The sequence below is a fragment of the Sphaerodactylus townsendi genome, linkage group LG12 (assembly GCF_021028975.2).
Source record: "Sphaerodactylus townsendi isolate TG3544 linkage group LG12, MPM_Stown_v2.3, whole genome shotgun sequence".
Taxonomy (NCBI): domain Eukaryota; kingdom Metazoa; phylum Chordata; class Lepidosauria; order Squamata; family Sphaerodactylidae; genus Sphaerodactylus; species Sphaerodactylus townsendi.
In genome coordinates this window covers 54,516,019-54,543,777 of record NC_059436.1, presented here as the reverse complement: position 1 = coordinate 54,543,777, position 27,759 = coordinate 54,516,019, and the positions used below count along the sequence as shown (strand labels likewise).

The following is a 27,759-nucleotide window of genomic DNA, read 5'->3' as shown; positions in this document are numbered from 1 at the left end:
TGAAAAACCAACCTGGAACCTATAAAGTCCTATCAGTAACAAGGGAGGATCTGGGAACACACAGAGTGTGATTTAATCACTGCTGTACAATGGCAGGATCCCTTGCATATGGAAACCGGGCACAACAGCAGAATGGTTGGGAACAGCACATACAGTTGCCAACTACAAAGTGGAGTCTGGAATCTCCTGGAATTACAACTGACCTCCGGACAAAAGAGATCAGTACCCATGGAGAAAATGGCTGTTTTGGAGGATTGGTTCCAAAGCGTTATAACTGACTGTGGTTCTCCACTCCTCAAATGCTGCCTCTTTGGGCTCTACTCTCAAATCTCCAGGAATTTCCAACCCAGAGTTGGCAACCCTAAATAGCAAAGAAAATCTGAATTATGGTGTTGTGGGTTTTCCGGGTTGTATGGCCATGTTCCAGTAGCATTTTCTCCTGACGTTTCACCTGTGTATGTGACTGGCATCTTCAAGATGTTTCAGAAGTGGAATCAACGCATCTTATTAATTGTTGTAAGACATCTTGAGTTTAGAAGGAAATATTTCTGAGAAAATTTGATAAAGGGAGTTTTTTGTGTCTGAAATTAATGGGATATCCCTCCCCAGATTCAGGGCCACTCTCATTTTCCTGGCTTTTACTGATACCACCCAGGTTTTGTGAAATTTGGTCCAGGGGGTCCAAAGCTATGGACTCCCAAAGGGGGTGCCCCCATTACCCATTGTTTCCAATGGGAGCTAATAGAACCCTGGTGGTGAACCTTTGGCACTCCAGATGTTATGGACTACAATTCCCATGTTACCAGAATTGGGGAATTGTGAGTCACAACATGCTTGATCTGAGTGCCATAAGGTTCACTCACTACTATAATAGAAGATGGGGCTGCTACACATTTGGAGGAGGTCTGCTCCCAGTCGGAAGAGAGCACGCCTTTGTTTTAGCCGCATGAGAAAGGGTCCCAGAGTTCGACTGCCACTGGCATCTCCAGTTAAAAGGATCAGGTGATGATAAAGAAGAAAAGTTTGGATTAATATTCCAGCCAGCAATGAATTATACAAACCTAGCCAGAAAAGTAAGAACATAAGAACAAGCCAGCTGGATCAGACCAAAGTCCATCTAGTCCAGCTCTCTGCTACTTGCAGTGGCCCACCAGGTGCCTTGGGGAGCTCACATGTAGGATGTGAACGCAATGGCATTCTGCTGCTGCTGCTCCACGAACATCACCTGGTCTGTTGGAAGCATTTGCAATCTCAGATCAAAGAGGATCAAGATTGAGTAGCCATAAAATCGAGCTTCTCCTCCCGCTAAAATCTGTCCAAGCCCCTTTTAAAGAGCTATCCAGGCTAGGTGGCCATCACCACCTCCTGTGGCAGCATGTTATTCCAAACGCAATCACTGCGTTGCGTGAAGAAGTGTTTCCTTTTATTAGTCCTAATTCTTCCCCAGCATTTTCTGGGCAATGCCAGATGCCCCTGGTTCTAGTATTGTGAGAAAGAGAGAAAAAAATTCCTTCTCTGTCCAGCATTTTCTACCCCAGGCATAGGGTACCATCTGTACCACTTTCGCTTTGGAGCAAAACCCCTGATGATGCTTTTTTTAGGGGTGAGCATGCGGCTCTGTTCTTCCCCCAACATCTGGATGAGCCTAACAAAGCCCCACAGACAATGACATGCAAATCCTGATGTCACATTCTCCTCTTCCTCTCTGTTGCTGGGCCAAGCCAAGGAGACAGGTCTAATACCAAATCCAACCTTTGGCTCTCAGTTTGGCTCTCCACATGGGAGAACATAAGAAAGAGCCTGCTGGATCAGACCAGAGTCCATCTGGTCCAGCACTCTGCTACTTACAGTGGCCCACCAGGTGCCTTTGGGAGCTCACATGCAGGATGTGAAAGCAATGGCTCTTCTGCTGCTGCTGCTATACTGAGCACCCTGATATGCTAAGAGCATTTACAATCTCAGATCCAAGAAGGATGCAGATTGAGTAGCCACAGATGCGACTTCTCCATGGGTTGTCCACACACCAGGGGTGGGAACCTGCGGCTCTCCCAGATGTTCAGGGAGACTACAATTCCCATCCCAAACTACTCTGTTCAGCCATACGGGCCAATTGGCCATGCTGACAGAGGCTGATGGGAATTGTAGTTCCTGAACATCTGGAGAGCCGCAGGTTCCCTACCCCTGGTCCACACCCTTTTTAAAGCTATCCAGGTTAGTGACCATCACCACCTCCTGTGGCAGCATACTCCACGTTTTCTAATCTTCAAGGTCTTCAAGGCACACATTACACCACTATCTGTCACAGTTGACTGAATAAGAAGGGAGAGACTCCTACAAAATATAAATAGAGATGACTATCGGTTACAAACTGCTTACTGACATGTGTACTATTTTTTGTTATGACCTTTTTCTAAAGTTCCATGTTAATACTCAGTGAAAAAGATGAAAGACTTTAGGACAGACTTTTCCCAACCTGGAAGAAAGATCTGAGATGTTCCCCAGCAAACTGGCAGAGTGTGCACTTTGCAGGCCACCAGACCCAAGTTTGAGCCCTGCCAGCCTCAGTCCCTCTGCTTGCAGAGCCAACGCTATACCTTTTTCAACGTAAAGATGACAGGAGATCTGAGAATTCCTCTGTCATTTCCTGGACCATCTTTGTTCAAGAATGCTCCATTTGGGTCCTAGTGCCTACCTAGTTCTATGTCCAAGACACTGGGAACCCAAACGGACCATTCTAGAACAAAGATGGTCCAGGAAATGGTGGATAAATTTTCAAATCTCCTGTCATCTTTATGTTGAAAAAGGTTTAGCTAGAGGAAACAATGCAAGGCTAGATGGAGAGGAACTTAGATGGAATGGAAGTTATTTAACAAAGTTTACCCTGTTTTTCCAAAAGCTTGAAGAAGATAATAGGCAAATAAGAAAGAAAAAAAGAAAAGAAGTATTAACAAGAGCTCTGAATTGCCCACTGTTACAAAACAGCTATTAAAATACTTTTTATGGCTTTCAAATGTTTCCATGTCCTGTAAAAACTATTTTTCACACATTCTAAAATAGAAGGAAAAAGGGCAGAGGCGTAGCAAGGGGGGGAAGCGCCTGGTGCACCGGTGCGTCCTCCGCCCCGTCCCTCCCTGGAACACCCCATCCCGCCCCACCACTCCCCTGGAACACCCTCGCCACACCCTCACAGGGTCGTGCACCTGGTGCGTCTCGCACACACACGAACCCACCCCCTTGGATCTATGCCGCTGAAAGAGGGCATACACTTCAGGGAAAGCATGAAAATGTAATTGAAAGGATCCCCTCCAAAAAGAAAAACTGAAGTGGCATTGCATTATCCCAATACAGGTTCCATACATACATAAGCCTTTATTGGCATAGTCAGCAAAAGTTACATAAATCAGGAACAATTGCATGGATACATGATAGATAAAAGGCCCCACGGGGAGCGCAACAAATACGTTCTACTGGGAACTCTCAACTATCTCCGCAATGAAATTGGCGATCTCTTCACAAAGACCGGGGTCCGAGTAGTTTAACAATAGAGAAAACCTAATCAGATCAGGCAGCCCAGATTGAAAGAAAAAGTGTAGGTTGGTATATTTAGATCTGATGTTATCAAATCTGGTGCAGTGCAAGAGTTGGTGATCTAATCAGGTTCCTAATCTCCAAAAGGTTCAGAAAGTTTGTGAAATTAAGTATAATAATTCCTATTTTGATGGCCCCTTATGTATTACTCTTTACTTTAAAAAATAGTTCTGTGATGCAGCTAGCCTGTGCATCTATTCTGCTAGCAGAGCCATTTTTCCCTTTTGGAAAAAAGTGTTTTTCTGCCAGCAGAAAGCACTTCTACCAGCAAAATAAGTCCAGGCCCTCTATTTCACTTCACATTTGTCATTAGCCTGGTTATTTGTGTGAACTCTTCCTTCTGCCATGTGGAGTGACTGTCTACCTTCAAATGTAATGCCAAGAATAAACCCTGAGGCTGAGAGCCCCCAGGAGTGTAAACTTCCCTCTACAGCTCAGATATTAAAGATTTCTGCATTCCAAATGCAATCCTGGTTTATAGGCAAGAACCACACTGCAAATTGTAGTTCAAATGAAATGAAAAACAGGGGCTTGTTGCCATAGTCTTTTTTCTTATGTAAGTTTTTTTCTTATATAAGTTACTGTAATTGCACGTTTGCAAAGGCTGAACAGACAAAACTTTAAAAAGACTAATTTATATATAACTAGCGGGCCCGGCCACGCGTTGCTGTGGCTCAGTCTGGTGAAGTGGAAAAGAAAGAAAAGGGGAAGCGAACGGTTCGAACATGTGTCATTGCACAATGCTTGCAAGGGAGGGGAGGGGCAAGGACCCCTTCCTCCCCTCCCTCTCTCCCATTCCCTTGCATGGCACCCCGCCCCATCCCTCCCTAACGTTACCCTTCCTCTGCTAGGGTGGGTGGGCCATGTCCAGGTGGTGGACCCTGTCTCTTTCACTCCCTTCCCTTGCAGGCAAATTACCTAGCTTAAAACACGCTGGGAGGCATGAGCTACGTTGTGTTCAAATTTCAGACTGTTTGGTCCAGCAAACCCCCGGACCCTCCCTCACTCCGAGTTCCTTCTTTTTTATGGTGGCAGCAGAGTAAAAAGAAGATCCCTGACCACTAGCCTGGGATATTCTGGGTGGCAAAGGAAACCCCACTGGTCAGTTTAGTGGGAACCTTGATTGTAGGCCACACGTCCTGTTACAACTGGTGGCTAGTGGTGGGATCATCTCTCTCTCTCGCCCTTGAATATAAGTGTCCCCGTTACAGCCTGCTTAAACCCACCAAGGTGTCGAAAGCACCGGGCTAGGAATTGTCGGTGGTGGGGTGGGAATGGAGGAAATGGTTGCTGCCTCCCCCCTGAAAGGCTCACAGGACCCAGAGGCATATTGGGGGAAATGGTGGCCAGAGACACACTTCAGGGGCGAGGCTCGGGGGCATGGCCGCCTACCGCCAAGCCCCGCCACCCAGTCTCTGTGCAGGCCGAGCCCCGCCCCCCTGGCCTCCATGCAGGCCAGCAGGGCCTGGAGAGGGCAAAAGCCAGCCTGCATAGAGGCGGGGGCAGGGCTCGTGGGGGGGGGTCGCCCACCGTCAAGCCCCGACCCTGGTCTTTGTGCAAGCTGAACCCCGCACCCCCTGGCCTCCGAACAGGCTGGCAGGGCCTACGGAGGGCCCTGCGGGGGGCGTGGCTCAAGGCACCCGGCACCCCCCACATGACCAAAAGGCATGTGCCCAGGGATATGGGCTTTGATTCTTAATAAGTTCATAACCTTGACCTAAATCACACCTGCCCTGTCAGAGATTCATCTGCTTGGCAAAGAGGTCCTTGCCCCACTGACAGTGGCTGTTTCCCACTTTTAAAATGATGTCGGCTTCGTCTGGTCCAGGACCTTTTTAGCGTGAGGGTCGTGTTCCTGGGCTTCCCCACTGCCTGAGCAGCGCCAGAATGACCCGCTCTGAGGGGGTGCAAGAGCAGCAGAGTCGGGGCGGCTGTGTTGTAGCCGCCCCTGTAGTGGGGAGTGCAGGTGGACCCCGCACTACTCGGCGAGATTAGCGCGCAGCAAACAGTGAGTGGGGAAAGGGCCTCTGTCGGCCTGGTCCCATCTTTTGTGAACAAAGATCTCATTAGGTGTCCTGCTTGAAGAGTGCCAAACTAGGTGAAGATACGAACGAAGCAGGATCTATATTTTTTAACTAAGTATGGCTAATCTTATCAGATGAGGGGCAGCGGGTGCCTAACCCTTTCCTAATTAAAATGTCTTTTTCTGTCTTTCTCTTATCCACAGAGAAAGCTGCGTTTCTACCTTTAGGGTGAGGGAGATAAAAAAGGCCCTGCTTCTTTTCTCCCACGGTTGGGAAAGCAGCGAAAGAATAGCCAGGACAATTATCTGACAGAAAAGGCTTCACACACACACAAATGAACACACAAACCCCTGCGGTTGCTCCATCAGATTCTCAGTAGCTGCATTTCAATAAAAAGACGAGAATTGATGCATTCCTTGTCATCTCGCCCTGTTTGGCTCACCTCTTCCTGTTTTTCTTTCTCACACATCCTTTATCACATTTTCAGGTGCCAGATCTCCACATAATCCCCCCCCCCGCCCCCGCTGCCTTGTTTGTTTCTTTGCCAAGGCTAGATTTCACTCCATTGTAAACTACAAGTTTCTGAATGGCGCTAAGAAAAGCTGCCTCAACTTCCCCTAGCTGAGTCACTTCGCAAGACTGCACTTCCTGAGGAGGGCAGCACACGTGGGCAGTTCAGCCAAGCAGGTACGCACAGCTCACTTTCCCATACACACAGGTGAGCTCACAAGAATCCAAAAAAGGGGTACTCACCACTGCTGTACTTCCTTCTCTGTAACTGGAAAAGAAACAAGAGAAAAAGAAAAGATAATAAGGGCTAGTTCATCCATTCAACCCCCTCACTTGACTTCCAAGGACACTTCAATGGTCTAGGCTGGTTCACACATGCCAAGAATCCTCTGCACTGGACTGCTGGCAGTCAAATATTTGATGCGGCCTCACCAAAAAGCACTACCTGACAGGTCTGCTTGTGCAGTTATGGCTGCGATTGATGGGCCATTCACACAGGCAAGTCGTCATTCGATGCTCTGCAGTCCTCCATTCATGAAAACGCGGATGTGTGAACCAGCATCCTAAGATGTATCTACGGAGGCTTTTCTTGGGGTACCCATGGCCCTCTTTGGGTTTGTTTCAGGCAAACCCCCTGACCCCGCCCCCCACGGTTGTCTTCAGCTAAATCTGAACTCTGTTACCTTTTCAGCCTTTTCAGCCAGAAGGCTCCAAAGAAAGCTACTTCTGGCACACGCAAAAGTTTGCAAGAGACCAAAGGAATCTTTAGATATCTAGCACATCTGTATACAAAGTCACAGCCCAATTCTCCAAATTTTGAAAGTGGCTTGCTGAGTAGCATGCACGTGCATACACATAGTTTGAAAACCAGAAGAAATCTGTCCAGCCCCTGGGGCTTCCGCTGACTCAAAGCATTGCTGCTTCAACCTCAGTACTGTTTACTCAGAGACTTGGGTTTCTGAGTCCTTTAACAGTCAAAGAGCCATTTGGACCCGTTTTCCATGGGAAAAGAAAACACTTGGAGCCGCAAATAATTTTTGACATTTTAAATAAAGATAACACTGCATATATTGGGTTTTTTAACCTTTTACTCCGCTCATTCTGAGAAGCGCAAGGATGGGGCCAGCGGCTCGGCTCATGGAGCCACAGTGCAAGGGCAGAAGAGCTGCATGCGGCTCTCGAGCCGCAGATTCCCTACCCCTGGTTTATGGGTTTCTGGCTACTGAATCTAAATTCACTTTTGTTGTGATGGTATGGGTCAAGACACCTCACATTCAAGCCCTAAGCACACTAGCTTACATACGTGCCATCAAGTCACAACCAACTGGGGTGGTGTGTGGTTTCTGGGCTGTATGATTCTCTGAAGATGCCAGCCACAGATGCAGGCGAAACGTCAGGAGAGAATGCTGCTAGAACACGGCCATACAGCCCGGAAACCACACAGCACCCCAGTGATTCCGGCCGTGAAAGCCTTCGACAATCACAACCAATTTATTGCAATCCCAAGGGCTTTCAAGGTAAGTAAGAATCAGAGGGGGTTTGCTGTTGTCTGTCAATCTCCTGGACTGCTCAATGATGAGACTTTGTGTTCAGATGATTTCTTTATTAGGAAACAGCATCGGGAATAAGCATTTAGACTTCTACTACCAGAACTAAAACATAAGCAGCAAAGAGCCCTCCATCGCCCCTGACTCCCAGTTCCCAAGGGGGGGGGGTGGCACCCCACCAATCCCATGGTCCAGTGACAATGCAGCCTTCCCTGGAGGAGAAAAAGAGGATCCCACATCCCGGCCGGGAGACATGGCGGGATCAAACCAGAAATGGACTGATCAGGGCACTGTCTTCCCCCATACAGCTTTTTTTTTGGTGGTCTCCCATCCAAGGACCAATACTGCTTAGCTTCTGAGATCAAGCTGCTATGCCCTGGGCCTTTTACTCCCCCAGGGCCATGGGAGCAAATCTCATTGGAAACCATTGGGCTTCCTTCCAAGTAAACTGGTACAGGCTTGTACTGCTAACCAACCAATTAGATGGGTCTTGATTCACAAATTGAAGAAATATGTTTAAACATGTATGGACAGTGTCTTAACAAAGGAAACGGATTGTTGGATTATTTTTTTAATTTTTTTATTTATTATTAGTTTTATATACCACCCTCCCCCTGAGGGCTCAGGGCAGTTCACAACTGGTTAAAACATACATTAAAACATAATTTAAATACCAATTACATAAAAACAGAACCCATTAAAAAATGTGGACGGCATCTGGCTACCCCCCTCCCCCCCTTGGAATCATTCAATGCAATTAGAAGCATTCCCTCCAGGGTGAGCAAGTGGGGGAATGCCTCTCCTAAAATGATGTTAGATATTGCTTCTTGAATGGCGTTAGATTGCTTCTTGAATGTGAGAGAAAGGGGAATGCCTCGGGTCCAAATGGCTCTTTGGACCCTGGCAGAAGGCACAGCCAGTCAGCACCTGGAACAGGTAGCCTGAGCAGGCTGGATGAAGGAAAGTGTGGCCTGTGGTTGATCTTCCCCAAACAGGGAGCTGTAACAAAAGGTGGCACGTGGGCTTCAGGGAGGAGGATGAGGGGCTGGGATCCAATGTGCCACGAGGCCCAGACCCTGCCACCCCACGAGGGATTCTTTTCAGCAGCAAATGTCCACGTCACCATTCTGAAGTGCAGCTATAACGGCCAAGAAGGGTTCGTGGCATGGAGCCAGAGAGGTAAGCCAAGCGGTGCGGGTTTCACACAGCTGGCGTTTGTTTGCAGGAACATGGAAGATGTTACAAGAACACCAGCCACATTGTCCCGTGGGGAAGAGAGGCTGTGCAACTGAAAATCAAAGGGATAAAAAATAATCTCCACATCTCTGGAGATAGGAGAGGCCTCCTTTTACTAGGGGGGAAAAGAGCTGCACGGGGCAGGAACTGGTTCTGCTGGAGCGGATCTTTGGGTTGGCCTTTGGACAGGAAACTATGGAAGGTTAATTTCAAATTCAGGAGTAAATCTGACGGGTTCAGCTATAATGTTGGTGGCCTGGAGTGGGAAGGCAGGATACAGAAGAGAGCTCCTGTTAGGGAACCATTTTCTATCAGACTCTATAATTAATTAATCCTCCGTGTGTTTTTCTTTCCCTCTGCTATTCCTACTGGATGGGTTCCGAGCTGCCACACTTCCGCTGTAATGACTGTCACCACACCTCACTAAACTATTTTAATTCATTCTGCTGAGCTAATGAGTCTGTGTCCCTGACTGATTCCGCTTGGCCCACTGAACTCAGACTTAGACCTGTGCCGCCCGGCGTCTGCTCAGCTCACTGCTGCTGTACCACGCCCTCCCAGCCATTTGCAGCGGCGGTGCCAGAGAGCAGAGGAGGCCCTTTCCTCACCGCAAATTACAAGAGGGTTGCAGCCGGGATAAACGAACACAGCACAGCCCCAGGCCGTTCGCATGGCCGTCTGTCTGTGGAGGCGCGTCTTAAAAAAAAAACTCACCGATGCACAACTACGCCAGCCAGCATACATGCTCTACTAAAGTCAGAAGTCCCTGTGTGGCTCCGCAGATGGGAGCCGGAAGGTAAGCAAAGAAAACCCCAGCCGCATAACGCACCTTTCAGCCGTGGCCGTTCGCTCGGTTGTGACTCCAAGAGGCGTTTAAACAAAAGAATTGCACATATGATTCCTGTAGAACCCGGGGGGGGGGGGGTGCACGGAGCAGACTCACATTAGAAGCAGGATCCGTGCAAAGTCCCCCCTAACCCAGGTTTTATCCTGCCTTTAACCCATGTTCACTGGTCCATGCGGAAAGGGCCAGAGAGTGATCTACCCTGTTTCCCCGAATATAAGACATCCCCTGAAAATAAGACGTAGTAGAGGTTTTGCTGAAGTGCGAAATATAAGGCATCCCCCGAAAGTAAGACGTAGCAAAGTTTTTGTTTGGAAGCACGCCCGACGAACAGAACGTAGAAAAATAAGACATCCCCTGAAAATAAGACATAGCGCATCTTTGGGAGCAAAAATTAATATAAGACACTGTCTTATATTCGGGGAAACACGGTAGCTGTTCACTCTCCTGGAAAACTACCACGGGATTGCAAACAGGAAGGGGTGGAAGCTCTACTGCTGTAAATCATTAACACCCAATAATTAGAAAATGTCCAGAAAAAAATTGGAGACTCTAGCCAAAAGAAGACTCTACGCCCATTTCCTGTGTCCAATATATCACACTGGACTGGGCTTTAGATTGGCAGCCACCAATTCTTGTTGTCTTGAATGATTGGGCTGGATTGGATCTTACCAGATCAGCAGTAGGCTGAGGCAATGAAATCATGTCAATTACATCAATCCCCCTCTTCTAAATCGGACTTTCTTCTTTTCCTTTATGAGGAAACTGAGGCTTGCGCGCTATTTTGAAGCCCAAAGTAGTCCACTGCGTAGGATCTTACGGATGTGTTCCACTGATGGAACCCCGGACCTTTCCATCGATGTAGTCAGAGGAAAGCAACCCCGCTAGTGGAATGGATCCAACCCCATATTTGTAAGCCAGCTATTCAAAATCCAGAAAGGACCCCAGTGGAGTTATATCTCCATTGGCAAAGTAAACAGAGTTATCACCTGCAGAAGCTTCTTTAGAACATAAGAACATAAGAACAAGCCAGCTGGATCAGACCAGAGTCCATCTAGTCCAGCTCTCTGCTACTCGCAGTGACCCACCAGGTGCCTTTGGGAGCTCACGTGCAGGATGTGAACGCAATGGCCTTCTGCGGTTGTTGCTCCCGAGCACCTGGACTGTTAAGGCATTTGCAATCTCAGATCAAAGAGGATCAAGATTGGTAGCCATAAATTCTTTGTAGAGGTTGAAAGGACTGGCGTATCATTCTTGGGCAAATGTGTGATTTGTGAACAGTTTGCAAGAAGCCACGGTTGCCTGTGTGCCAGCCCCATCGGCCTCTGTGCCCACGCGCGCTCCTTCAGTAGACTTCCCCCTTTCCTAACCACCATTTCACAATCTAGGCTATCACTTTGGCACCCCCACTGATCCAAGGAAAGGGTTTGAGTTCTTTTGATGTCAGTTGCTTTTCATCCCCCTTTCTATATTAATCGGGAGCTTCAGACCTGAGCTTTGCACAGTGCCCTGAGTTTCTCGCTCCCTCCACCTCCCACGTCCCCTCCCCAACTCTCTCTCTCTCTCTGTTTCCTACATGACTATTTTTAATCCTTTTCCTGCCAGGCACGTTCCTATTAGCAGTTAAAGGAGAAATCTCTCTCCTTGAACAACTGAAAAGACAGGCTGAGGACAGATGTTTCTCACAACACTTGCCTGACCCCCTGGCCAATTGGTGAACCTTTGGCACTCCAGATGTTATGGACTAAAATTCCCATCAGCCCGCCAGCATGGCCAATTGGTGAACCTTTGGCACTCCAGATGTTATGGACTACAATCCCCATCAGCCCCTGCCAGCATGGCCAATTGGTGAACCTTTGGCACTCCAGATGTTATGGACTACAATCCCCATCAGCCCCTGCCAGCATGGCCAATTGGTGAACCTTTGGCACTCCAGATGTTATGGACTACAATCCCCATCAGCCCCTGCCTGATGGGAATTGTAGTCCATAACATCTGGAGTGCCAAAGGTTCACCACCCTACCCTGGACTGTAGATCTGTCTCAGGGCAGAAGTGGATCACAGCAGATCTCCTTCACATGGGCAGGTGGCAGAATAGCCTACAAGGGAGGGTGCCCACAAAATATACACGGTATCAGCAAGCACACAACTTGAACCAGGAGTCCTGCAGATCAGACAGCTTGTGCCATTTTGGTTGGACCTCTTTGTGTGAGGTTCAGGCCTCTCTGGGCTCAGAAAGAACACTCAGGCACAACACCATTCCTTGTGGGTCAAAACTTCTGGACTGCCCAGGTCTGTTATAAGGATCTGGATCTTGACCGTCTGCTTTTCTTGGTCAGCACAACAAGAGGTTCTGCCTGCTGCTACTGCAGTTCCAGTTCAGACCAATGATCTTAGGGCAGTGGTGGCGAACCTATGGCACGGGTGCCAGAGGTGGCACTCAGACCCCTCTCTGTGGGCATGCACAAACAGAGTCCCCCCACACACACACACACACACACATCTAGGCTGGCCTGGGCTGCTGGGCTCGATTATTAGCATTAAACCTAAGACCTAATTTTGGGGAAGCAGTGTAGGTAACCCTGTTAAGCACTGTTAAACCCCACTGATTTTCATGCAAAGAACTAAAGCACGATCCTTTACCTGGGAGTAAGCTCAGTTGCTGGCAATGGGGCTTGCTTCTGAGTAAACTCTCCATGGTCATGATTCACCCATTGGAAGAGTTGCACGGTTGCTTCAAAGCAAAGCCACCAACTACCCACCAAGCTTACTCCCGAGTAATGCATGCCTCGGAGCCAACTGTTTTTTCTAAACTAAAACCTCAGTAGTCAGGTTAAATTGCCGGCGCTTTGCAATAAATAAATGGGTTTTGGGTTGCAATTTGGGCACTCGGTCTCGAAAAGGTTCGCCATCACTGTCTTAGGGCCTCCAAGCTGGAGCTGCCTGTAGCCTGGTCTAAGCCAGGTGGGAGATGGATGAATAGTGGGTAAGATCCGGAAGCAGACTTCTAATGCCAATGGTCCCAGCTCCAGTCCCTCAGGGAAGAGGTGCTAAGGATGACCTCTTCTGTCTCATGCCCAAAGAGTAGCTGCCAGTCAGAACTGACCGTACCAAACTAAATGGACCACTAGCCTGACAGTATCCTATATTCAGACTGCGCCTTATTCTCGTTCCACTTTCTCTTCCAAAAGCATCACAGACACTCCTTGATCATGTTGAAACAAAGCAAAAATGAGCTCAGCTGGAACAGTTCCAAGCTCCTGGTTGCCGGGGCTTGCAAAATTTTGATGCCGGCATCTGATGTTCTGAATATTTTCCTTGTTCTGCCCAGAGCTGGCTTGAGGTTTTTTTTTTTTTAGTTATTTATTTGCATTATTTATAGTCAACCTTTCTCCCTGAGACTCAAGGACAATTAGTGTAATATTTAATGCCAGGAATTATATATATATAATACATATATATGCAGCCTTGATGTACCATTAATCCCAAAAGGCACAAAAACACACCCTTGGGTAGACAGACATATGTCTGTTACATGCTTTGCTTCAGCTCCTTTGTCTAGCCAAAAACAAAACTAGTAATTCAATTGTAAATTTTAAATTGGCAAGAAGAACCGGGCGGTGTCAGAGAGATAAGCATGCCCCCCTTCGTTCACAGTTCCCCGGCACTAACCATGACAAAACTGGGATTCCAGATATTTTTTTCCCCAGGAGGAATTTTAATTAACGCCAAATCAATATGTGTTTATTACTTAATGGGGAGGGTGTGGGGAGACGTCAAGCAGCAGCTTTAACCCAGGTTACAGTCTCATCGACAGAAGAACGGCAGAGGGAGGGAGGGAGCGAAGCAACTCTTGCGCATGGAAGGACAACAGATGCATTTAGATGAGTGATGGATTGACACATGCCCAGCGAAGGGGAGGATTTTCTGCAGTGGAGGCAGCCACGCTACAATGGCCACATTTGTGTTAGCCAATGGGATGAAGAAGCAACATTTGCTTCATTGCGATCGCCCCCACCCCTGCACTTGACTTTCTGGAGATAGCAGATGCACGAGCAGTAGCAAGCATTTCAGGAAGAAGCACTCCCAAGCTGGCTGGTGGAGGGCGAGAGGGTCACAAGAGTCACAGAAACACAACTCTGGGAAACAGGACTTGGCCTCCCTCAATCTCAAATCCTCCACTCACTGAAAATCTGAACTGATGTCTGATATTAATGCTAAGCTTTGATGATAACATATCAGCTGTTAACAAAAGGACCCATCAGTCTGAAGTGGCTTGTATATTTACCTGGGTTTCTGAACAACTGAACCCATCATTACATTCATTCTCTGACCAAACTGGATGCCATTGGCTGATCTGCTGTGATGTCACAGCAGTTTCAGCTCCACTGACTTACCTCCTCTGATGTCACAGAGCATTGAGACAGTCATGAGTAGCTGGCAGGGTTGGAGGTGGGGCAAGGAAGCACGGAGGACTCTAGATCTGGAATTCTACAGATAACCGGCAGGGCAGCTCTACCACTAGACACAGATCACCCCAGGCAGCAGTTTTGGGGGCCACATTGAAGGCTGGCAAATTAATTACCTTTTTCATTATATCTGACAGTAGAGTCAAGTTGCAGCTGACTTATGGCGAGCCCTGGTGGGGTTTTCCAGGCAAAAGAAATTCAGAGCTGTTTTGCCACTGCCTGCCGCTGCATAGCTGCCCTCGCACTCTTTGGTGGCCTCCCATTCAAGCACTGTTCAGGGCTGACGCTTCCCAAATGCGATGAGGCTGAGCTAGCTGGGGCCATCCAGGTCAAGGTGCAGACTCCCCTGTTCAGATGTGGGCTTCTTGTATGAAGAATATTAAAAAGTGGAGGGCAACTTTAGAACTCAGTCTGTGAAACCTGCCTTCTCTGACACGGAGCTACTTCCAAATTAACAGCATCACAAGAACTCTCCAGTATTGTGACTCTGCCTAGGTCAGGAACGGAGGAGGACTCCGGCCTCAAGGCCAGAGTAGAGGGAGGGAAGATTTTGCTCCACATCTTTGAACAATTCAATGCAGCATTAGGGAGGAGGGCTTTTAAATCAGGCTGAGCAAGCAGAGATTGGGGAGATGAGATTTTAACACACACACACCCAGGATATTTTCCCTGCTATTTGCCCTGTGGGGAAAGACACTGTCTCCCTCGCATTACTTTCTCTTCCCTCCCCTCACCACTTCTGAGAGAGAAAAAAGTGGGAGCTGTGATTTCAGATTTCCTGGTATCTCCTCAATTTTGGCTGTCCAAGCATCGCATTCCCTACACGTGCCAGATACCTACTTTAAAGGGGAGCAGTAGATGATGCCCTAAGGCAGTGATGGCGAACCTTTTCGAGACCGAGTGCCCAAATTGCAACCCAAAACCCACTTATTAATCGCAAAGTGCCAACACGGCAATTTAACCTGAATACTGACGTTTTAGTCCTGCGTGCCCCCCCCAAGTCCCGCGCGCACAACTCTGCACCTCTCTAGCATCTCCGCCTCCTCTGCCCCCCACTCGGGCATCAGCCACCCAGAGCACAGGCACCAGGCCCATCAGCCGAGTCCTCCCTGCTTGCTGTGGGGCACTGTGCCCAGAGGCCCAGGCCAGCCTAGATGTGTGGGGGGTGATGAACTCTGTGCGCGCGTGCCCACAGAGAGGGCTCTGCCACCTCTGGCATTCGTGCCATAGGTTCACCACCACTGCCCTAAGGGATCATGATGCACTCCTAAGGGAGAGGACATGATGCCCAGCAGCTCTGAGCTATGAGAAACAGGTTTCTTGAGGGGGAAGCCTGAATCCTCAAGTTCAATAGAAATCATGGCAGTAATTCTTGCTCAATTCATTAATAGGATTATGTGATGAGAAGATCAATTGACGGATTGATCTTTCACCTAACTAAAAAGGTGTGCTAGATTGACTGGGCAGATGCTTTATCTACTAAGTGTTAGCTGTACAAGAATTTATAACTGCTGAAGAGGGCAGACATCATTTTTGAAGAGGCATTCTACCTTCTCGCTCACACATGAAGAAATGCCTCTTCTAAGAGGAGGCCCGCAGCAATTTGTGCATGTCTAATCTTAAAAAGTGTGCTTCCCCCTGAAGGAGGGGAAATAATGCTGTGGAGGTGGCGTGGCCCCCACGCCAACATAAATGCCACTTGCACTAGCGTAAAGGACATTTATGATGCTGCCAGGACACATACACCAGTGCTGGGGATAGACTGGGAATGCAACCCAGAGGCACCTGCACAGAGCCTTCACAGCAGCACAATTCCAGCACCAAACAAGGAGTTCTTGAGCCCACGGGAGTTGGCTCCCTGGGACCTTTGGGCCAGGAACCCCACTGTTTCTCGTGCAAAGTTATGCCAGCAAAAGCTGTGTCTCGGTCCACAGAGCTGCATTATCAATTTGAGAAAAAGTCCCCCGTCCCCCCATTGGAGCAGCCTGCCTCCAGTCACAGTTAGCTTTGGAAACTGACCAAGCAGCTGACCAATGAGGTGACAGCGAAAGTCAGCCAAGCCCCCTCAACAGTGTTTATTAATGGGGCCGCTCCCGCTTCAGAAACATATTTTTGGACGTACACACCTCCCAGCAAGTAAGATGTATGGCCTGTGATCCCGTCCAACAGCCATGGAAGAGCCAGAGAGAGCCAAGTCACTCTCTTGCCAGCTTGGGGGGAGGGGGGGCTCCTAGCAAGTCTGCAGCCCCTCACTGGTCGGCCAGCAGGGAAAATCAGATGGCTGCCCCAACCTCTGGGCAGCTGGACAAGATGGATAAGTTCCATGTCATGACAGGCCTGTATGTGAACCTACAACACTCCTTCGTCTGGGAGGTGTAACCCAGTGGTGGGATCTGAAAATTTTAGTAACAGGTTCCCATGGTGGTGGGATTCAAACAGTGGCGTAACGCCAATGGGGCTGGGCGGGGCACGATGGGGGCGTGGCCGGGCATTCCGGGGGCGGGGCATTAATAATTTCTCTGTTACTGTAAAAAAAAAGTTCCTAATTTCCAGCCAGTATCTTTCTGTCCATAATTTAAACTCATTATAGCAAGTCCTATCGTCTACTGCCAACAGAAACAACTACTTCTCCTCTAATTGACTGCCTGTCAAATACTTAATACTTTCAAATACTTAATTTTGTTTCTAGAAATCAAAAGAAGGAGACTTTCCTTAAACCAGGAACTTTACCATATTACTAAAACATGTTTTTAAAACAGCCCAACAGGGAGAATGATCCCGTTTTCTACCTTCGCTAACCAGCCACATAGGAAACAACAGGACTTTATGATTTTTGAACCTAATGGGATTTCTAACGGAAAAGTGGACCCAATTAGTAACCCCCTCTCGGCACACACAAATAATTAGTAACCTACTCTCGGGAACTGGTGAGAACCTGCTGCATCCCACCTCTGGTGTAACCACCCGCACAACGGCTGCGCCTAGGGGCCAGGGGCCACCAGACAGAAAGACCGCCAAGAGCTGGCCCCTGCTGGCTGGGATCCTGCCCCTCCCGGTGGTCTTTCTTGACATCTGCATATGCTGATGGGCTGGAGTGGCTGCAACAACTGGGGCAGAGGCCTTGCTCCGGACAGCCCCTTCTACAGTCCACGGCCGGCCGGCCGGCCAGCCTGGGTGAGTCGCTTAGGAGATTGGTCTGTGCAGCCTGTTTGGGAAGGGCACCCGGCCAGGGGCTCAGGGCGTGCCCCTGTCGAGCTCTGTGCCTTCCAAGCACGGAGGACCCACTCGCAGGAGATGGGGACTAAGATCTGAAATGCTTGAGGGAATCGCAGTCCCTGGGAGTCTTCGCCACGTTTGAGAATGGTGAGTCAGGCAGGCCCCTGGTAACCTCTCCAGATACAATGATGACCCTGAATACTCTTGCAGGAAAGCAGGAGTTTGACACTCAGGATGCGTTGCTGGGGAGCCCCTTTACCTGTGAATGCTGGAGCTGTGATACACCTCTGAAGATGCCAACCACAGATGCAGGCAAAACATTAGGAACAAGATCCACCAGACCACGGCCACACAGCCCAGAAAGCCCACCACAACCAGTTGAATCCGGCCGTGAAAGCCTTCAGCAATACATTAAACAAAACAGACATTTCCCCTCATGTTTCCCTGGTGTAAGCCTGTACTAGTACAAAATGGTACTCCAGCTCTGGTCAGAAAAGAGGCCCAGCCTCAAATTAACACTCTCTGAGCCTAGACAGCTGACCATGGGGCTTTCCCCACTCACCTTCTGCTGCGCGCCGCCCTTGCGCCCCCTCAGCGCGCAACATTCCTGGCGCGCTCTCGGGGTTCCCCACGACCCCGCGCGGGTGCCGTTTCTTCAGTGCCAGGAATGACGTGCGCTGAGGTGGTGCAAGAGCGGCAGCGTCGGGGCGGCTGCGTGGTTGCTGCCCTTGCAAGTGGGGAGCGCCGCTGGACCCCGCGCTACTTTCCCGGAGTAGCGCGCAGCAGAAGGTAAGTGGGGAAAGCTCCCATTTCTAGCATGGAAAAAAAGAAAGGCTACCCTTTAAGTGGAGGGCATACACAGGACAGGATGCATCTGAGCGATTCCATCACCCTGTCTCCATTCACAGAAAAATGCACTACCCTTCACACATTGCCCCCACCATCACCGACTCCTCTGTATTCCCCCTCAAAAAAGGTAGCTACTCCCTGGTTGGAAACACTCAAGGTTCCCTTCTCGAGGGAGGCCAGGGGTTGCCCAGCTTGATTAGCTTAACTGACGTTCAGAACAGAAGGTGAGAGAAAGGAGGAGAAAGACGCAGAACAAATGACCTGAATGGTGTCTGGGGGTAGCTTCCGTTTCTGTTTTTTAAACACCAATTCATTACCTTCACTAACAGGCCAAGGAGCGTGGGGGGGCAGGGGCGGTCCTTTTTCAGAACCTCACTTGTACACCCCAGAACATTTACCCTTACAGCACGAGAGGGCATGGTTACTAATTAACAATCGATACGTTTAATAAATTGTCGATCTTATTTTTTGTGCTCATTTTTATATGGACACTGTAAAGGGGTTTTTTTTTCTGTTTGTTTTTTTTTGTAATATATGTAGCTGAGCACTGAGCCACGGCCTCTCTTTGGGTCCCTGTGGAGGAGAAAGTAAAAATATAGTAAATAAATGAATTCTAAATATACACGTGTGCTCCGATTCACTGTGGCGCTACTCTGGGAGCCAGCAACTGCATACAGCAAGATCTGAACCCTCAACCTGTGGCTTTAGGAAGTCGTGTGTGAAGGATTCAATGGTGTTGATGGTGAAGTAACCTTGAGTGCATTCCACAGCCCGGGCGATGGGCCAGATGCATCGGCGAAGACTTTATCTTTGCGCGGGAGATGAAGCCTCTGTTCCCATGGGAAGCAGGAAGGGGGGATGGGGTGCCTGGTATTATAACCTGTGCTTCTGGCGGGAAGTGTCATTCCTGCCACTGCGTGTACTTGAGCTTTCTAAGATGTCTTAATAAATGGACTTTTACTACCAAAGCCTTTTATTTCTGCGTCTATGGAATTCCTTACATTGTGGCAGGAATCCTAATTCATCTATATTCCTGTGCAGTGGACCTCTTGTCTTGCGATGGAGAGGTTGAATTTTACTGCGGAAGGTGCGGTAGCCCCCAAAGAGGGCTCCGACCTTTCCCTTCTGGATCTGGAGGAACCAGCAGGAGAACGGGCCTCGCTGGTGGCTCTTTCCCGTCCTCGTATCAGCACAAGTCTTCATTTACTCAGTTGGAACGAGGAACGTGACGACGACCAGGGGGACTTCCAAGAGTCGTTTGGGGAGCTGTCTATGGATCGAGCGACTGTGGATCGGATCTCTACTGCCGTTCTCAAGTGTGGATTACAAACCTCAGATGCAACCTGTCATGGAGGAGACGGGCTTGACCACCTTTCATCTCGCGGCAACCCAGGAATCCATTGAACGATTCCTGGACTCATATTTTGGTGATGCTCCCAAAGAACCACCGTGGCACAGCACTGGGGCCCGTCCAAAGGACACCGGGACTCAACCTGGAATTGGGAGGTATCCGTGCAGCTTCCCAATCGGACCCCCCCCCATCCCGGTCCGGGCGCACGCTGAGGTGCCTCGAGGGAGCCACCGGTGGCTACAGCGGCTACGGTGTCTCCGAGGGCTCGCTTCCTGATGACGAAGAGTCTGAAGAAAGCCTGCATTCCCAGCCGGACCGGTTTCCTCTCCCAAGCAGAGAAGACTGGGATGAGGAAGTAGGGCGACTTCGAGATGCCCAAGCGGCATGGAACCGTGAACGCCAGCTATGGGAGGAGGAACGGGCACAGTTGCAGCAAGAGCGCGAAACCCTGCAGAGGGATCGGGAACAGCAACGCAAAGAAGTCCAGCTCGAGTTGGACCGTGCCAAGAAGACGGCTCCATGACTAATATGCCCAGAATCTGTCAGTCCATGATAAAGTCCTGGAACAGTCCAGACTGGATTTACAACGGCCTTGGCGTTCAGGCTCTCGCACCAAAGTGAACTCACTGAAGCCCTTAAACGGGACGAACTGCTTAAATTAGAAAAGCTGCTTTGCATGCGGCACCAAGATGCATTGACTTCGCAAGGAGAGGGAGCTGGCTGCTTTGGAGAGAGGAACTAAGGAGGCAGCAGACCAGGGGTCAAGTTGGAACCTATGCTGTTACTGATCATGCCGGTGCCCTTGCCGGGGGCCACGTACCTGGGTCCTGCCACCCAAACGCCAGCGGCACCGCCAGCGCCACCGATTCCAGCCCCCCCTGTACAACAGCGGGCTGCCCAGCCTGCTCAGCCAGCGCAACCACGGCCCCAGCAGGCGCCAAGAGCCGTCGAACGGGGCTACTTCCGGCCCCCGATACCAGCCCGTTTGATGGGACCGCTTCCAAACTTCCCTACTTCATCTTGCAACTCAATGCCCACTTGGAAGACTATGATGATCTATACCGGTCTGAACGCGAAAAAATACGGGACATCGGCTCAGTCCTAGATGGGGCGGCAGCCGACTGGTTCGTGACTGTTTTGGATTTGCAGGATGAGGACTCTCGCACAGGGCCGCATTCCTCCAAGCTTTGCGGTAGCCAGTCTTCCAAGATCCAGGCGCCGAGAATGAAGCTATCCGCACCATCAAAACCATCCAGCAAGGCAACCGCCCGTTTGCAGATTTTGTCCGGTGAATTTCGTCTCGCGGCGGCTGCTCGACTTCCTCCTGAGTGGCCTGAACGCGATGAAATGCGAATACTTCTCGGATGCTGTGGATAGCAGCTTCACGTGAAGCGGTGTTTTTAATTCGGGTTCCTCGTACCATTGCAGATTGGATCCAGTTGGGGTCTCAAGTGGCGTCTCGTTTGGAATACGCTTCGTCAAGGAGGCCGCCCACGGCCGAAAACCACTACTGTGTCCACCAAGGCAAGCCCAGCCGCTCCTACCGAAACCACCTCTGAGCGCCCGTCGCCGACTTGGGTTGTGTCTTTACTGCGGAGGGCCAGGTCATCTAGCCGCCAACTGTCCCAGAAGCAAAACCAACCGCTCCAGCTCCGGCGTACTCCGTCTGCCAAACCACCACGCGGGTCAGGGCCGCCTCCCACTGGCGCGTCCAAAGCGGTGACCGCAGGCGACCCAGAGGAGGGGGAAGCAGCTGATTGGCTTTCTTCAGCCCCCATGGACATGGGCCCGACTCCTGGCGCGGTGAGTGAAGGCAGCGCTCCCATTACTGTTCAAGCATTTCTGGCCAACCCCGCTAAACACACTCGCATTATAGCCTCGGCCCTTGTGGATTCCGGCTGCTCCCACTGCTTAATGCGGCCCCAGGTGGCAGAGGAGCTAGGTCTGGCCGAATTCCCCTGGCTAAGCCCATACCATTCACCCAAATGGACGGCAGCCCCTCGAGGAAGCGAAGGACCGGCCCAATACAAAACACAGCCGGTTCTCCTCCGTTGCGCCGACCATTGGGAGAAAATTAGTTTCATTTTGGCGCCAGTGGCCAGACACTCCATAGTTTTGGGCATGCCTTGGTTATTGTTACATGAACCAAAATTCATTTGGAAAGAAAGGATCCTAGAATTCACTGACCCTCCTGCGGTGAACACATGAATTGGGAAGAAAACCCAACGTCTCCTGGCCTCCCCTCTCTGGCTTCCTCAGTGATTGCTCCGATTCTATTGACATCCCACCTGCATATCAGGGATCTAGCCAGAGTTTTTCAGGAGCAGGAATGCGATCCATTGCCACCCCACAGAGACACTGACTGTAAAATTGTCATACAACCAGGGGCGCAACTGCGCAGGGGTAGAATCTAAAGCAAGAGTCCCAATGAGGAGAAGGAACCCGTGCTTTCTTAGACAAGAACCTTGCTTTCGCGGTTTCATACGGCGGGCTACCAAACACACGCACGCTGCTCCCGTTTTGTTTGTCAAAAAGAAAGATGGGTCTTTACGGCTTTGCACAGATTATCGAGGTCTCAATGCGGTCTCCCTGTCCAATAAATATCCTTTGCCTTTGATCAAGGACCTTTTAGATGCACTCGGCAAAGGACGGCATTTTTACTAAATTAGACTTGAGAGAAGCTTACTACAGAGTCAGAATTGCTGAAGGATATGAACACCTGACTGCGTTTAATACAAAGTTTGGACAGTTTGAATATTTAATAATGCCATTCGGGTTAAGTGGGCCCCCGGAGCTTTCATGGCCCTTATCAACGAAGTTCTCCATGATTTACTGTACAAGGGAGTTGTTGTATATTTAGATGGCGTTTTAATTTACTCGCACACTATAGAAGAGCATGAGATATTGGTCCGAGAGGTATTGAAACGCTTGCTTGACAGCTCTCTCTTTGCCTAACTCTCCAAATGCTGTTTTCATCAGACCTCCATTGACTATTTGGGTTACCGGATCTCGCCCGAGGGCTTAAAATGGATCCTGCTAAAATTGGCGCAGTCCTCCAATGGCCTGCCCCACCAACCGCATAAAAAGATCTCCAGTCGTTTCTTGGTTTTGCTAATTTCTATCGTGATTTTATACCCCAATTTGCTGAACTGACTCTGCCGCTCACAGACCTCTTAGGCACTAAGGGGAAAGATTCACTGTCCGCCAAGCCGGTGGCGCCCCTTGTCTGGGCTTAGGGATGTCAAACAGCCTTTCAACTGTTAAAATCTGCGTTTACCACCGAACCTATCCTAAAGCACCCCAACCCAGATCTCCCGTTTGTGGTTCACGTGGACGCCTCGGACAAAGCACTCGGGGCAGCCCTGTTGCAGAAAAAATAAAGATGGTAGACTGGTTCCGTGTGCTTATTTGTCTAAAAAATTCTCTGGTGCCGAACTCAACTGGACTGTGGGAGACAAGGAGACTGCGGCCATCAAAGCAGCACTCTCCACTTGAAGCCACTGGCTGGAGGGCTAAGCACCCTTTTCAAGTTTGGTCGGATCATAAAAACCTGGCAGCTCTTTCCACCCCCCTCAAGATGTCCGGAAAACAACTTCGTTGGGCCGATTTCTTTTCTCGTTTCTCTTTTACAGTCCATTTTTTCCCTGGGAAAACCAACAAACTGGCTGACGCGCTGGCTCGCGCCTACCCGAGGAGGGGGTGGAGCTGCCTTGCGAGACATTCCACGCACTGTTCTTTCCCCCTCCCAATTGGGGTTGGCTGTCACCCGAGCTCAAGCGTCCGCCTCCCCTCCACCCCGTTCCCAGTCTCGTCTCTCCTTTCCTACGGGAATTGGAGGAGGCGGGGCTGCATGAGCTAGCCGACTGAAGGGGACTCCCAATTCGCGCTTTGGAGAATGGAGTTTGGCAGAGGGGAATGTTGGTCACGTGCCTCCCCTCATAAGTTCCTGAAGCTTGCCACGCGCATGCCCGGTCTGGCTGGACATTTTGGCTTTTGAAAACTCCCCTGCACTTAGCCCACCGGCAGTTCCTTGGTGGCCGGCGCCGAATGCGCCAAAGACATTGAGAGCTTACATTAAAGGCTGCTCGGTTTGTTAGAAGCCAAAACCATCCCGGGAAAGCCCCATGGACTGTTGAAACCTCTCCCGGTAGCTTCCCGCCCAGGAAGTCATCTCCATGGATTTCATTACAGATTTGCCCGAAAGTCGCTGGCAACCCGCCTTGGTTTTATGGGTGGTGGTAGACTTATTCTCCTAAAAGCAAGCCCATTTTATTCCATGTGCTTCCATCCCCTCTGCTCCTAAGTTGGCACGGCTGTTTATTCAACATGTTTACCGTCTCCATTCCGCCCCCGTTAAAGGTGGTCTCCGACCGCTTTGACCCCAATTCATCTCAAAGAAGTTCTGGAAAGCGTTTTTGGGGTTGTTAGAGACGCCCCGACACGTCGCCGCCCCCTACCCGCGTTCAAAGTGGCCGGTGAGACGGAGAGCACGAACAGAACCACAGAGCAGTATTTACGTTGTTACACCAACTACCACCAAGACAATTAGTGCGAGCTTATTCCGTTCTTGAATGCGCCTACAACAATGCGGTTCATAGTAGTAGCACAAAGAAAACCCCCTTTGAAATTGTGTCTGAGTGGCTCCTTCCACGCCCGTTGCCACAACTTCACATAGCAGCTTTGGACCCCCCAGAATTTCAACAGTAGATTTCATCCCTAGCCGAGGGATGGAAGTCAGTCCAGACCGCCCACGGCAAGCAAAGGACTCCCAAAAACTGCAAGCGGATAAACACGGCTCCAGATTTCCCTCTGCGTGTAGGCTCCTGGGTGTATTTATCTACAAAAAATCTCCAGAGGCGTGCATAAATTTTTCCAAACTTGGCAAGAGATTTGTAGGACCTTTTCAGATTACTAAAGTGATTAATGATGTCACTGCCAGCAAGGTTGCCTAACTCTCTTAGTAACATCCATCCTGTCTTCCATTCCAGCTTGCTCAAAAGGAGGCTCCAGCTTCCGATGCCTGGCACGACCATGGAGGCCCCCTCAAACTATTATTGATGTGCCACAAGCACCCCTCTGAAATTGACGCTATCCTGGACTCTGGCTTTGTCGCAACCGCTTGCAATGTTTAGTTTCTTGGGTGGGATATTCCTCTGGGTATAATCAATGGGTTTATTCCGAAAACATTGAAGCCCCCACCCTTATTGCTGCTTTCCACCGCGCCTTTCCGCACAAACCTGGGGGAAAGGGGTTTTCTTTAGGGGAGGCAGAGTGTAAAGGATTCAATGGTGTTGATGGTGAAGTAACCTTGAGTGCATTCCACAGCCCGGGCGATGGGCCAGATGCATCGGCGAAGACTTTATCTTTGCGCGGGAGATGAAGCCTCTGTTCCCATGGGAAGCAGGAAGGGGGGATGGGGTGCCTGGTATTATAACCTGTGCTTCTGGCGGGAAGTGTCATTCCTGCCACTGCGTGTACTTGAGCTTTCTAAGATGTCTTAATAAATGGACTTTTACTACCAAAGCCTTTTATTTCTGCGTCTATGGAATTCCTTACATTGTGTCACTCGGCTAATGAGCGACACGATCTTACAGCATGGATAGCCCCATGCACAACAGGTCATAACCACTCTGCTTCAACTCTCCAGCATCATTGATGAAGCTTTCCGGCAACGCCCCCACTCACCGCCCCACATTTAGATCTGCACATATGGGTGGTGGAAGTCTAGAGTCTGGGGTCCACCATCAGTTCTCACCTTCTGACACCTGCACTGACCCATACAAAGCTCCCCTCCTCTCAGAGGTGTATTGGGGGGGAACACCAGCTCCCGGTGCCCCCCCTGTGCTCGGGGGCATGGCTCGGGAATGGGGGCATCTCAGATGGGCATTGCAATGTCTGAGCCGCCCCTGCCCCGCTCCCCTTCTTCCGAGCCAGGTCAGTGAAGAGGAGGAGGGAGGCGATTTTGCACCCCCTTCCCGGTTGTGCTTGGGGCCATTTGACCCCCTCCTCCTGTCCATGTGGGTGGTACGCCACTTCCTCCTCTCTCCTACCTTCTCCACGCACTGCAGGAGTCTCAGAGGAGGGGGGGATCTTTATTCAGTTATTTATTACATTTGTACTGTTGCCATATGTTTTCTTCTTGGAGATTACAATGCTCATACAACACGTATGGTAGCTCTATACCTGACAACCATTTTAAAGTGCTAATTTATTCCCATTTTATTACTTTTAACTGTATTTTTAAAATATATATATATATATTATACCAGTACACTAAACTAAATTGGTTCATTATTATTTGGCACAGAATCAAATTTTTAAATATCAAATATGACACATAAAACAAACGTAGAACTTCTTATAAAAGGTAGGTATCTTCTCCAATCTGTCTAATATTCGGCATGGTAGGATACCTATTACTGTATTCTTTTGCTTTTAACTTGCTAAACAGATCTATTTTTATTACAATTTTATATTAGATTGTATTTTTACATTGATGTGTAGGGGTATTTACTGTCATTTGCCCTGGCTATTTCTTTTTTTAAAAAAATCTGAAGTGATTTGAATCCCTCGAAGTCAACCGTCAAGTCATGTGGACTATTTCCTTGCTGCTGAACTATACTTGAGACTGCAGAATGTGTCTGTGTAAATCCTGATCTATCTATGCCTATTAAAGGTTAATAAAGATAAAGATATTACATTTGTACCCCAAAGGGAACCCAAGGCAGCTTATTTTGTTCTTTGGGCAAAGCGAGCACATCTTCTTTCACTGTTTCATCCTCAAAAACAATGCCCAATCACTGCAGCCATCTTCAGAAGCCCTTTTCTACGGCTCAAGTGTTTTTAGGAAGTGAGTGGGGCCAGCAGGGCTTGGCTGTGCTGATTTTTCAAAATGTTGTGTTGGCAGCAGCTGCCACCCCAGCACACAGAACTTCACAGTGTCATGGAAGGTATGCTGTGGCAGCCATGTTGTGGCTGAGCTCCCCATGCTGTGTCTGTGCCTGCAGACTCAAAAAAGGTTGGGGACCCCTGCACAATAGAAAGGGGGCCATCAGGAAGGACACCGTTAGGGTCAGGCAGTGGTGGGATCCAAAAATTTTAGTAACAGGTTCCCATGGTGGTGGGATTCAAACTGTGGCGTAGCGCCAATGGGACTGGGCGGGGCACGATGGGGGCGTGGCCGGGCATTCTGGGGGTGGGGCATTCCTGGGCGGGGCTGTGGCAAGGACACAGCCGCTGCACCGGTCCTTGGGTGGGAAACGAATGCACGCAGGCGCAGGCTGCCACGCACGCCGGTGCACCTCCTGCTAGACTGCTTCCAGTTCTGCGCGCTACTGCTGAGAGGAGGGGCGTAACTAAGGCAAAAATCACGTGGCAAAATCACCCATTAGTAACCCCCTCTCGGCACACACAAATAATGAGTAACCTACTCTCGGGAACCTGTGAGAACCTGCTGGATTCCCACCTCTGAGGTCAGGCGAAGACAGATCAGATGGCATGGATGCAGCTGGAGCCAAGTGGGCCTTTCTCAAAACTACAATTTTCAGAACTCCACTCAGGAAACCACAACGAGGACACACGGTTGTATCCTAGATCTTGACTTGCAGAACTGGCCTTTTTTGCGCAGGAGCACATCTGTCCACAAATATCTGTTTCCACCACATGTCCTACCACTGAACACATCCAAAGAAACGTGAAGGTAACTACTTCACACAATTATGCAAATCAAATTGGAAAGCCTTTCTTGGGCTCTGCCACTTCACACTGGGGCGGATTGCGGATTTTAATTCTCCCTTACAAAAAGAAAGCTGGCACAACCCAGAGAAATAATCTGCACAACGTTCCGAGCGACATTATCTGAAGAGAATTCCACTTATTTTCCACAGATTAGACTGAAGTGGTACAAGCCGGGGGAAGTTTTCACACTTGATTGTGCAGTTTGAATATAAACTTCCCTACAGGTGGTCTTTGAAATGCTGCAGATTTGTCACAAAAAAACCCATTTCACCCATATTCAAAGGACACAGCAATTTTTGCCACTGGTTTAGGAGCTGCAGCCAGTTTTGGTATGTGAATTTGGGCAAACAATTGCCTCGCCTTTTCTCCAAAGAGTTCAATGATATCT

General features: G+C 49.5%; 1 protein-coding gene across 1 annotated transcript in view; it reads right to left on the bottom strand.

Annotated features, from left to right (window-relative positions):
• Positions 1–27,759, bottom strand: part of NCS1 (neuronal calcium sensor 1) — a 116,046-nt gene that overhangs the window by 53,273 nt on the left and 35,014 nt on the right. Inside the window, exon 2 of the mRNA XM_048513144.1 lies at positions 6,366–6,390. Coding sequence (XP_048369101.1) covers positions 6,366–6,390 — 25 coding nt within the window. The remainder of the gene's footprint in view (positions 1–6,365; positions 6,391–27,759) is intronic.